Source organism: Daphnia carinata, chromosome 6 (genome assembly GCF_022539665.2).
Source record: "Daphnia carinata strain CSIRO-1 chromosome 6, CSIRO_AGI_Dcar_HiC_V3, whole genome shotgun sequence".
Classification (NCBI taxonomy): Eukaryota; Metazoa; Arthropoda; class Branchiopoda; order Diplostraca; family Daphniidae; genus Daphnia; species Daphnia carinata.
In genome coordinates, this window is record NC_081336.1 from 2,241,739 (window position 1) to 2,254,456 (window position 12,718).

General features: G+C 39.4%; 2 protein-coding genes, 1 long non-coding RNA gene and 1 pseudogene across 7 annotated transcripts; 2 read left to right on the forward strand and 2 right to left on the reverse strand.

Moving 5' to 3' along the window:
- The first annotated feature begins 952 nt into the window (after nt 1–952).
- LOC130689985 (protein CASC3-like) lies at nt 953–4,431 on the forward strand. 3 transcript variants are annotated; one of them, XM_059495643.1, is made up of 5 exons: nt 953–1,224; nt 1,286–2,352; nt 2,412–2,573; nt 2,634–3,996; nt 4,069–4,431. In XM_059495643.1, exons 1-5 carry the CDS (start codon nt 1,138–1,140, stop codon nt 4,186–4,188), a joined length of 2,799 nt encoding a protein of 932 aa, XP_059351626.1. In that variant the 5' UTR covers nt 953–1,137; the 3' UTR covers nt 4,189–4,431. The 3 variants fall into 3 exon arrangements, with proteins under 3 accessions (XP_059351626.1, XP_059351627.1, XP_057368929.1); XM_059495644.1 differs by having other exon boundaries at nt 4,072–4,431; XM_057512946.2 differs by having other exon boundaries at nt 953–1,218.
- On the reverse strand, nt 4,356–6,180 carry LOC130689962 (LETM1 domain-containing protein 1-like). 3 transcript variants are annotated; one of them, XM_057512917.2, is made up of 8 exons: nt 6,057–6,180; nt 5,881–5,987; nt 5,658–5,810; nt 5,438–5,586; nt 5,294–5,375; nt 4,923–5,211; nt 4,700–4,843; nt 4,356–4,634 (listed from the first exon to the last, which is right to left on the reverse strand). In XM_057512917.2, the coding sequence occupies exons 2-8, from the start codon at nt 5,940–5,942 to the stop codon at nt 4,458–4,460; spliced, it is 1,056 nt and encodes a 351-aa protein (XP_057368900.1). In that variant the 5' UTR covers nt 5,943–5,987; nt 6,057–6,180; the 3' UTR covers nt 4,356–4,457. The 3 variants fall into 3 exon arrangements, with proteins under 3 accessions (XP_057368900.1, XP_059351631.1, XP_057368898.1); XM_059495648.1 differs by having other exon boundaries at nt 6,051–6,069; XM_057512915.2 differs by having other exon boundaries at nt 5,881–6,126.
- Nucleotides 6,181–6,941: 761 nt separating this feature from the next.
- On the forward strand, nt 6,942–8,018 carry LOC130689489 (SUMO-activating enzyme subunit 1-like; annotated as a pseudogene).
- A 3,444-nt stretch (nt 8,019–11,462) lies between these two features.
- Nucleotides 11,463–12,477, reverse strand: LOC130689995 (uncharacterized). The gene is made up of 3 exons (XR_009000865.2): nt 12,118–12,477; nt 11,948–12,062; nt 11,463–11,882 (listed from the first exon to the last, which is right to left on the reverse strand). It is a non-coding gene; the product is annotated as an uncharacterized LOC130689995 (long non-coding RNA).
- Between the last annotated feature and the right edge of the window lie 241 nt (nt 12,478–12,718).

A 12,718-nucleotide genomic window follows, 5' to 3' on the forward strand; every position in this document is an offset into this window, starting at 1 on the left:
TATTTTCCTGTACTTTGCTTTTATGGTTTCGCCATATCACCTGGTTTCATCATTTGAATTCCCCGTTATCTGGCTTAATATGCTGTTATCAGGCGTTTCCACAAATTTTAGTACAAGAATTCAAATCTATCACGGCAGACCGCTTTTCATTTTGACAATATGAAGGTAGACTATTGTGTAACGTTTGCTACGGAATTCTGATAAAAGCAGGCGTTCTGTGAGTGTGACTTGAAGGTTTTTCGAACGTCATTGAAAAGCCTAAGATTTCAAAATTTTAGAAATTTAATCAATCTATTTTGCATGCCTGTGTTTTCTTAAGTATTACATCTAGCTAAAACTCCGATCCAAGTCAAAATGGAAGTCCAAATCGGCTAAATTCCAAAGGCAGGTGATGAATTCCGTTATTCGTGGAGCATACAGAATGAATGAAAAAGTAGAACCGCTATGACGAACGCGTGTTCAACGTGATAGAGGCGTGGCGGAAAATTAAAACTAGCTCGAAAATAGTTGGTGAGTTTCAACTTTGTCTACAAATATTACTGCAGACAACATACGACGCTTGTCTGCCATTCGATTGATGAAAAGTGAAGTAGACATTTCGTATTCGGCCTGGAGGTTGTGCAATACATTCCGTCTCAAGCCAGTATTAGGATTGCTATCTTTCGGTTCAACTAAGACATAACACCCAGCTTACAGAAGAGGCAAGCGCATCCTCTTCAATGCAATTGTGAATTCACAGGTAGACATACTAGGGGAATAATATTATTTGGCAATATTTTTAGTATTTACGTAGATTTGTAGTATAATAGTAGCGGAAGAGATATTGCTATTATCTTTTTCTGTGTGTGTCTGTTAAATATTGTTCGTGTACCCATAATTTATTCACTTTAAGTCCTCAATTTTCTAGGGAACTTGAATTTACGTGTTGTATGTGTAATTCGATCTGGCAATGTGTCATCGCCAAAACTTTTGGGCGACACTGTTTCTTTAATCTACGCTTTCTAATTTGTTTGTCAAAAATTTACTTTTTTATTGCTTAACTTATGACTATAGTGAAATTCAGCTATATTAAGTGTACATCGGCTTGGATTTGGGTGGGGCTTTTAGCTAGTATAAATAAACATTCAACCGGAAAACATGGCCGACGACGACAGCAGGCGTGGTGTTTCGAATATGGCAGATGCCGACACTACACAGCAAAGCACCGATAATCCACAGGTGAAAGTAAGAAAACAGGTAACATAATTCGTGTTGTACGTTTTAACGCTAGCCATTTCTATTTCAGACTTCTGAAAAACATACAAATTCTACTGAGGCTGAGGTAGTTGCAACTGAGCCTACTGAAAAGTTGGCGGAAAATGAGAAAACACTACCCGATGAGCAAGTTATACCAAAGAATTCCACAGAAGTGATTCCAACAGCCAGCAAAGTTTCTGAAGAAAAACAAAGTTTGTTGGCAAAGGCCAGAGAAGAGCTTAACAAAGCCAAGGAGGAATCAGCACGAGCAAGAGATGAAGTTGAAAAAGCAAAAAAAGATCTTGCTGTTGCAAAGCAGGATACTTGTGCAGCAAATCGAACTGCTCCTGAAGAAAAACAACAAACTGATGAAATAAATCTTAGTCTCTCACAACCAACTCTAAAAGCTAAGGTAGAAGAAGAAATGCCTAGCCAATCCGATACAGTTTCGGCCATTGCCAAACAGGTGGATAACACCAAGAATCAGCCAGAACAAGAGACACAGCTAGATATACAGAAGGGAGAAAATCTGGTTAAGGATGATTCTGTAAACTCAAATCAAAATTGTCACGCCATTTCAAGAAATACAGAAGATGGTACTGACAAACCAGCTAAAACCCCTGAATCTCAATTAGCAATGGAATGTAAATCAACTGTTGATATGACAGAAGCAGAACCAAATACAGACAGCTTGAAAGAAATTGGTGAAAAACAAAGAGATAATAACAAAGAAGGCGAACATGTTGAATCAATAGCCCAAAAAGAAGAGGAAGTTAAGGATGAGTCTCATTTAGAAGAAAATCAGCCAGTAGAAGACCAAGGAAGCAATCCAGAAGAAGAAAAGAATGAAGAAGCTGGACTAGTTGAAGGTGAAAATGAAGAAGGTGAAGTTATCGAAGATGAAGAAGAAGAGGCAGTTGAAGGTGAACATGAAGAAGATGAGATTGTAGAAGGTGAACGTGAAGAAGGGGACGGGGAAGAAAGTGACGAAGAAGACACCCCAGCCAAACCGTTAGATGACGATGAAGACCGTCGAAACCCTCAGTATATTCCAAAGCGGGGTGGGTTTTACGAACACGATGACAGAAATCGCGAGGAGGTTGAGGAAGCAGTCACGTAATTAAAACTTCGTTTGATAATTTAATTTACCAGAATGTACAAGACTTGAAATTTAGGGAGGAACCTGAAGTGGAGGAGAAACCGAAGAAGAATAGGAGTGAAGCTATTGATCGTTGGGGTCATGACATGTTCGACCCGAACCAACAAGGACCGAAGACTGGCGATGAATTGGTAGATGCTTACGGATATGACATACGTCAAGAAGAAGGAGCTCCAAGGTATTCTGTCTCGTAAGCCAGCCTATCGTGCATCTTAATTAATCGCCGACAAATTTACAGAGCTCGTCGTCGCAGGCGTTATGGTCGTGGGCCTAACAAGTACGATCGTACTTGGGAGGACGAAGATGCGTATTCACGACCGCGTGGACGTGGTGGTGCTGCTACTCGAGGCGGCCCATCGGAACGTGGTTCTGGATTCGACCGCAATTCCGATGGCCGCCCGCAACGCTCTCAGCGCCAAGAAATGCCTAAAAAGGATGAATTCCCAGCACTTTCAGAAAATCGACAAGAACCTAGAGCCCAAGGGGAGAATAACCCGAAACCGTCTTCGCAATCCAATTGGAGAGAAGGTGAAAGGGGAGTTGCAATGACCGGAGGTAGTGAACGCCGTGGAGGTGGTAACGGTAGCAGCAGCAATAACAGTAAGGCAAACGCCATATCTTTCCGACGAGGAGGTGGTGGCCGAACGTTCGAAGAGCGTCGAGAATCGAAAGAATCTAAGGCAGTTAAAATCCGTGGTGAAAATTTGCCCCAGTCTGGTGAGCCCAATGAGCAGAACACTGCCGAGCAACCACCGAAAGAGAACTTCAGAAGCCCCAGGAAAGCAGGTGGTGAGGCTTCCACTCGTGGTGCGAGCTCTCGTGGAGGGAGCTCGCGAGGCTCAGGTAACCGCGGAGATGGAGCAATGTACGCAGGCTCGTCTCGCGGTGGTGGATCAGATGCTGCACCACGAGGAAGAGGAGCTCCCAACGCCCGTGGCCGCCGTAACGATAATCCCAATTGGGATAGAGGAGACGGAGGAAACATTCGAGGTGGTGCATCTCATCAAGGATTCTCACGTGGCCAAAGGGCTTCCCAGGATGTGCGAATGGATCATCGCGGTCCGTACGAGGAACCACGAGGGCGAGGAAGAGGTAAATTTGGCCGACCGATGGAAGGAAATTCCGAGCAAGCTGTTGTGAGCGGAATGGAACAGGTGCGCATTGAAGATCAATCTGCGCCGTCGCGTAATCAAGATACCGGTCGGTCGAAGCGATATTCGTCTCAGCGACAGAGGATGACGACTCCTCCGCCAGCCAATACAGGGCCCTCGGTGATTCAACAGCCATCTTATCCAATTGCTGCTGGAGGAAATACGGCATACTATGCTTCATATAACGATTCACAGCCCCCAAATTTCGTCTCGGCAGCTCCAGCTCCTCTACTTCCGATGGCTGTAACAGCACAAGGTGCACCGCCATCGTTTATTGCACAGACGATGTATCCTGCTGGTCCCGGTCCAGCCCCTTTCAATGCTGGTCCATATCAAGGATATCCTCCGGCTGCAGCGCCTCCAGCTGTCCCAGTGGGCGTTCCCATCGGTTCACCGACCCAGGACAACATGTATGGCGGCGGTATCATGTACTATGATCCCGGAAGACAGGTATTGGGCATTTTAATTTTCAAAGAATATGTGCCGTGTTTATTTTAACTTCGTTTTTTTTTTTTCTTTAAGCAGCCTATTAGGCACGGAACGCAACCTACGCGGAGAGCCAAAGCTGCTATACCCATCGTTGCACCTGACAACGACGTTGACAGTTATTTAATTTCTGGACGACGACCTAATCATGAATAACAATTTCTTGACTTACCCGACATCGTCCTCCACTCAACCATCGTTTGTCTTATATGAAGCCCTGATGAGCGACGCCTTTTTTTTTTTTTTGTTCTTTTTTTAAATTTTCAACTTACAAAATATTTCTTTTTTGGGTTAACAAAGATAAAGGGCAATTGACAAACAGGTATTATTTTGTCGTGCTATTTTAACATTCATTATTTCACAATCCAAATTTACATACACACTTAGCTTCAAAGACTAGTTGTGATCACACGGATAGAATTTGGTTATTGAATCAGCACACGATTAGTTGGTTGGTTATATGCTAGCAAAATGGGGCAATGAAGAATGAGAGAATATGTCGATGGTTCGACGTGAACGGAGACTGCAATCCACCGTTCCAAATATTTAGCCATGTCTTCAATTCTCATATTAGAAGGATTTAGTCCACGGATGAAGCAAGCCTGAAAAATACGTATAAACGGACATAGGTAAGGTGAAGTGAGAAATAGTGTGTAAGCTGACATACAGAACGCAGTTCCTCCAAAGACAACGATACCACTCCTTCACGTTTCAGGGCTCTATCTTTATTGAGAATCTCTTCTGCTCTTTGGGACAATCGACGTCGGCGGGACCAAAGTGTATGCATACCGTGAACTTTCAACAGTTGATTCTGGATATCAAAAATATAATTTTTTTTTTTTAATCACCGGATGTTCTATAGCTTCCCAGTGAAAAGAAACATAACCTACTTTGTGACGTGGGTACAAACAGTTAAGATGGAATGGTTCCCCTTGAAATAAGATTTTCAAATCTAATATCTCTTCAACAGTTGGATGTACACCACTGGCGAGTTTAGACAGGATTTTACTCAATTTCTCCTCTATGTTTTTTGCACTAACCGAAGATATCCTTGCTTGCATGCATCGGAAAACTGGTCGGAAATGCTGAACGCACTTTTTGTGATCATGAAGCGCAAAGTCAAGCCGCTGCTGAAGTGACCAAAAATGGGAAGAGAGCAATTGTTTTGGAAGGAGATAGCTATACAAAACAAAATGAGTAATACGATTCAGAATATTTCATGCAAACTATACAAGAAAAACTTTTTTAAAATCATACTTACGCCAAAGGAAAAATGATGTAATTGGCAAAAGGTAAAGCACTAATGAGAAGAACTGGTGAGACTCTCAACATTTCTCTAGGCACTAGAAAAAAATAACAACAAACACTACTATAAGAAACACAATGTACTATAACTCTGTTCTACTTCGGTAGAAGATTTCCATATCCTTCAGCCCCAAACAATGAATTCCTCCACCATTTTTCTTGGCATTCCGGATAAGAGTCTTTACTTTAACAAAAGCTTTGGTATCGTGGTAAAGCTCTTTGATGCCCACAGAGAAAACCCTATAGACCCTATACAAAATGATTATAAACAGACCTTATATTTTTAAATATTTTCCTTTACTGTTTAATCTATGACATACTTCATTGCCTTTGGAAAACGCACCTCCAGAATTTTGTCATAGTTTCTTACATAGTCAACATACTTGGTCAAGGCATAACTTTTGATTTCTTTTGAAACTTTATGTCCCACATCTTGTACCCTCTTCTTTACAGTGCTGTTATTAGATCCATTTCTTGAGGGGAAAATATTACAGCTATAGTATATTAACAGGTCTAAATAGAATTTAAAAAATACCTCATTACCTGGAAAGAAAGTGATGTGAAATTTTTACGCAACTCAAAATTCGACGGCTATTGGAAAACATTGTGCCCCACTGTAAAGTATAAGGCAAAGAGATGCTCACCGAAGACTACAGCAAATATCAAGTGTTTACGTAACTTTCTTCAATGGATAAATAATAATTAAACTAAACAAATACCAATCATTTAAAACAAGTTTAAGTTACAGTCTCATTTGTTTATTTACGCGAGTGCCTAAAGTGTGAAAGTTAATGGCGGAGTGTTTTTCGACTTGAATTGCATAACTCAACGCGGAGCCGTGTTTCACGGTTTAGAAGCTTTTACGTTTTACTACATTCAGTTCAGTCAAACTTTGAAAAAATTTTGACAACCGATAAAAATCACACAGCATAATAAAAAAATTTTACGCTGATTTTGATAAAGTTATCGGTTTTCTCGCTAAACCAGCCGTTTTAAAAATAAAGGAAAATAAAGTGATATTAGTGCATCAACCATATTTTCGTTATTACATTTATTTAAAAAACTGTAAGATCAATGAAAAAATAAATTGATTCCCGTAATTTTCATTCAATTCTGAATCGAAGTTATGTGCTTCTTGAAGCAAATTTTAGATTTGGCCAAAAATAGAGGATATTGCATCCCCTAGTGTACCATGGTCTCGCGGATGGCATGCTGATTTTTATGGGTTCGAATCATTGGTTTTATTTTATTTAAATATTGCTTTTTGTGTTTAACAATTTTTTTGCCTCTTCCCGTCGATCCATCCCCTTTCTGCCGAGAGGCCTGTTGAAGTGGTTCGCGGAAAATTTCTAGAGTAAAGATTTAAAAGAGATCTGGATGTTGAACATGGCTCGATTACCAGCTGATTTCTCGTCAGCGGTTGCTGGCTTTCAATAAAGTTGGCCATTACACACTGGGAAAACAGTTCAGTTTTATTCCCTTTGCCGGTAAAAAAAAAAGAATGAAGCCAAAAGGGACCAGCCACACGGCAACTTCGTTTCGCCCTGATTTCGCATTTTCTACATATTTTCTTTTGTTGGCGGGTAACTTATGGAAATTTGGCAACGGTTTTCTTGTTTCGTTTGGTTATTACAAAATTCCACATATCCACCGCTTTAGATTTTGGAAAGATTATTCGAAAAGCTCGTGTGCTGTGTTCGAATTCCAGAAATTGCATTTTCGCTTGTCCCAGTTTTGAAATCAACCAATAATATAAAACAATGGTGGCTGAAGAAGTAACAATCAGTGAAGCAGAAACAGCACTATTCGACCGGCAGATTAGACGATGGGGATTGGAAGCACAAAAACGGTATGTCAACAGCTAATGACAGTTGAAAAGTGTATTTAATTTGACTATCAATATATTTATCATTTATTGCAGTCTGCAGGCAGCCAGATTTCTACTGATAGAGCTAGGAGGATTGGGTGCTGAAATTGCCAAGAACGAGACTTTGTCTGGTATCAAATCTCTGACTGCTGGATCACAGGATTGCCATTGCAAATTCTGCCAATTTCTTAATCCCTCTAGAGAATGTTGAGGGAAATGTAAGCTCAACATTTTCTTTACCTGTATATTTGCCTTTTTGGTTTCCATGTTTTTGTATTCAATGCTGTAGGTGGTTGAGGCATCTTTGGAGAGAGTTCAACGCTTGAATCTAATGATGGAAATTTTAACTGACACAGAAAATATTACAGCCATGAATGAAGACTTCTTTGGCCAGTTTAATGTTGTCTGTGCCAAACGACTGGCAGTCGAAGAGTCCATCAGGATTAATGATATCTGCCGCAAACACAGCACCCATTCTATTCAGGCGATGTGCTTGGATTTGGTGGTTTCTTTATTGTGGATTTGCTTGAACATGAATATTCTGAGTAAGTATCCTATCTAACTTTTCTGCATTTACAGGCTATGTTAATATTTGTTTTTGTTATTCAGAGAAGTGACAGTTCCTGCTGCAACCTCTAAATATTGTTGCAAGGCAAAGAATAGTGATCCAAGTGAAACAAAAACTGTCAAACATGTTTTAAACTATATTCCATTGCAAGCTGCCTTTGAGGCTGATGCTTCTCAACTTAGCAAGAGGAGTTGGCAGCGTATCAAAAGCCATTTCATCATGATGAAAAGTACAGATTACGGATGAACTACAGATGCTTGTGTATCGATTAGCATTGTTATCTATTGTTTTAACCACAGGTTTGCTGATGTTCCGGTCTCAAATGAAACGCGACCGAAAAATGAATGCATACTTGTGAGTATTGACCAGACAGATGTCGCGGTTCTTCATTAATCATCAGTCTCCTTGTTAATGTGTTCGAAAAAGGAAAACTTCAAATAGTTAGAAAAATGCCAACATTAGAGAGTGCGTTGGATAGTGGAGACCGTCGTACACAACACAAACACACTCACCCGTTAAGGCCATCATAACAGTTCCGACATTTGTGTCACATGGGGAAGAGAAACATTTTGACCGTGGAATGATGCATCACTCGTGTTAATCGTAATTAATTAAAATTTTAAAATCTACATAGTAAAAAAGGTCATTGAAAGTACTTCCCTCTATTTCTGCTGCTCGAAAAATCTTAATCTTATTTCGCATTAAAAGCCTAAATTATTTAAAGTTGCTCGAAAATTCTGTTTTCTCTCTTCTTTCGAATGGTAGGTTTTTCCAATTAATTACACAATTGATTGTTACATGGACTTATTACTTTTTTCTGTATCACGACAAATGCTTTTTTCCTAATTTGTCTTACACGATTTTCCCCGGCTACATAACCATGGCAAATGACTGTCAATGGATGACTTTAACAATCAATGATTACTTTGTAACTTTTGTTTTATTAATTATTAGGAACCATTTATACAATCACGCACATTTGACACATTTTATTACAACTGACACATTTACATAATTAACACCAGAAACATACACACACACATGACACCAATTACACTTTCTGTAACTATTGGGTATTGAACCCTAATATTCGGCATAGCTTGCCTATGCTCAACCATTGAGCTATAGTCCCATATAATTTCAATGTTTTATACCTTGAGTCAACGCACGATCATTTTGTATAGTCAATGTTTTCTTCTTGCTATGGTATTTGCCAGTTTGATCAAAGGTAGCATAAGTATCATGGCTAATTTGTAAAGCGTCTGGCTACGGTGTCAATATATGAAGGTTCAAACCCAGTACGATGCTAAACACTTGGGCTAAATTCATAAATTCTTTCTCTCTTTTATAGCTTGGGTCACAATATTATTATACAGTCAATGTATCTCATCTCGATATGCTATTTTTAGTCTCCTTTGTTACGATATAAGTGTTGCAGCTTATATGTAGAGTGTCCGGCTACGGTACAAGAATTCTATGGTTCAAATCCAGTCAGATGTAAAAACTTATCCGTATTCATACATATCATAACCAAGTAGAATAAATTTGTTGTTATTCATAATTTTGAAAATGTGTAATAGATGGCGGTTCGCTGTACTGATTGATAGTCTCATCAACAAAGTGGTATGATTGAAAAGTGATATAGCTGTTGTGTAGAGTGTCCGTCTGTGGTGCCAGGAGACATAGGTTCAAATCCAGTAAAAATCGCAAGCAAACAATTCACATTTTTCTGATTCTTAATATTGAATGTGTAATACGGTATCTTGAAATAACCTGCAAATATAGTTTGCAATAAACTGTAACTCATGGCTTAATGGTAGAGCATCGCCTTCGAAAGTCGAATGTACATGGATCGATCCCCAAAAGATAATCTTATAATTGAATGTATCCAGAATATAAGTGAGTAAATATATATATTTATCTTAAAACATGCAATAGATATTATTCTAAGTGTAAATATGTTGTCCTTAATAGATTCAGAAAAACAGACAATGTGATTACATGATTCATGGCTCAGTGGTTGAGCATCGGCCTTGTACGCCGAAGATTGAGGGTTCAAGTCCCAAATAAATTCAATGAATATAATTGTTGCCAATTGAAACGATATGCAAACAAAGTTATATACTTTGAAATGAATGAAGCACCATGTAAACGTTTTCGAAGTGTCGGAATAGATGTGCTATGATCTATCTTACGGCTAGCTTAACGCCTACGGTTAAAATCCGTTGTAAAACGTCAGTTTCTAATTACTCAGTACAGAGAAACATAATTTATTTATTAAAATTTGTTACTGGTTACGAGATTAACTGTTAGTAAAATATCCGTTCGCGTGCTTCGCACGAAGTTTCCCAACTCGACTGGCCCCGTGGAATCGTGACACCGGGGAAGGTAGGAAGCCCGTGGAATCGGAAACCTGACCTGGGAATCGAACCAGGAGACTTCGAGTTGGGAAGCGGACGCCTTGCCTTTCTGGCATCCGCCCCCCTATATCCCCCCATTGGGATTTGGTTTTTTATTGACTCGCGCGCACTGTCACATTAATGTGTTGAAATCTTAAACTTTACTGTAGTGTCACAAGTAGCTCAATGGTAGAGCGTAAGTCTAGTAAGTTGATATATGTGGGTTCGAATCCCAATGAAGTGTAATGTGTATGGTAAATATCATGTACGGTAGTGGCCCAAATTGATATGTCAATTATTTTATAAATCAATGTTTAAAATCAACAAACTGATTTCTCAAGCGAGGCTATAACTTCAATTCGCAGCAATATTGCTGCCTCAAGTAATGTTTTATATAGATTATATATTATTGCTATCAATTGCAATGTTAGAACCATTTGATATCACAGTAGCGCATAGTTGCAGCGCATCTTTAATCATATAGTTGAACTCTCGAATGAGGATCGATCCCTAAATATTCGACTTACGAAGCCGATGCTCTACCATTGAGCCATGAGTTACATTCTACAGAAACCATTTTTGCAAGTCATCTCAGGACATGCTATTTTACATATTCAATAAAATGGTAACAAATTTACCTATTGATTTGGACTGGATTCGAACCTCAGCCTTCTGCTACCGTAGCCGGACACTCTACACATAAGCTATGATACTTATACAAACACTTTTCAGATTGACAAAAAATATGGCGAGGCGACAAACATTTACTATACAATATTACCGTGCATTGACTAAAGGTATAAAAGAAAAAATTTTGTATGTGACTATAGCTCAATGGTTGAGCATCGGAGAGCAATGCCGAATATCAGGGTTCGACACCCAGTAGTTACTGAAAATTCAAAGTTGAACCAGCCAAAATAAAATCAAAACGGGTGATAGTCCATTACTACTATGAAAAATAAATCGATTGATTAGTGCAATGTTAGCCGTGAAGAATAGTATAATAATCGACATGAAATTAGTACCTACAACCCTTACGAATATCAACGTGGATTGCAACCACAGAAACTAGAACAGATTGCAAATGCAATCTGAACATCGTGGAAAAAATGATAAGTTGACAATTGGGGAAAAAAATAGTAGTAAAAAAACATTTTTTTTTTAAATCTTGTCAAAAGAAAATTTGTATTTGCAGTTTTCCCAACAATCGAGTAATTTGCAACTTTTAAAGGGACGTATAACCCCTTTAAAAGTTGCCGTCAACCAAGGCAGGGGGAGACACTGCCTCAATTGACCCGCCGGGGAGATTACCCGGTGCGTGGCTAAGAGAAGCCGGAAGAAGAGCGAAGGTTGCGGACAAGCTTTTACGTGAGCGATTAACCGTTAATTCGGATTTTTGGGTAGCCCCACAGCCCTCCAATGATATCATCGAACCGTGGGGACCCCCACGTCCCCTTTCCGGACAGCGCACTCACAACCGTTACTGCTGATCACAGTAGGGGCATGACCCCCTACGGGCTTATTAAAAATCAAAGGGAAACGGGGCCACAGAAAAGAAGGGAGCCCAGAATATGCACTTCAACTTATATAAATTTTAATACTTTGTTTTCGGGTCGGGTTCCCACGCGGCCCGTTCGAACAACGCGATGAACATACTCTTCAATATCAGTTGGCAAGTCATAATTTACGACATAGTTTACGCCGGCAATATCTAGGAAAAACAATACAAACATCAAATACGTAAAAAAAACAAACGAAGAAGGCAGAAACTATTACCTAAACCACGGGCAGCAACATTAGTCGCCACTAGAATATTTCTAATACCATTTTTGAAGTCACGAAGCGCTTGCTCACGCTGACTCTGAAGACGATCACCATGGATGCTGGTAGACTAGACATTTAAAGTTAAGACACCTTGCCCAATTCACAACAGGTTTAATTCTTACTTATAAGTTGTTATTGCAGAAAAATGCAGCGACGAATATCCGCCGTCTTTTTGCTGTCGACAAAAACGACAGTCTAGATCTGTTAAAACTTCGATCAGCTTAGCTGTTATCTCTTTTCGAGCACTGAAAAAAACAGCTGTTCAGCATCCGGATTGGTGCCACCGACAATGCTTGTTGTGACGAATATGTAATCTTCCATGTACATCGCAGCGTTCCATGTACGTGATGTGAGTTCAATCCTGGTTTAGTTAATCTATGTACGGAAAATAAAAACATTTAATTTGCGTTATTTTTTGTTTCAGTCACTTACAAAAATCCAAAAGGCTTCGGCAGGAGCTTTCGGAAGGCCATTTTGAAGGCCAAACACTGTTCAACGGATATGGATGCAGTTGTGAAACAAGTTTGCAAACTAAATTCCTGTAAAAAATAATACAACATGAGAAAATCAACTTGTATGTTCAATACATAACACTACCATTTGCTTTTTTGTTTTTTTTTGTTGGCCATAACTAACATTTGACAATTTCATTCCCTCCTAGCCATTACTATTTAAAAATATAAGCCTGTTTTTAAGAATGGCATTGAACAGCAAATCTGGAGT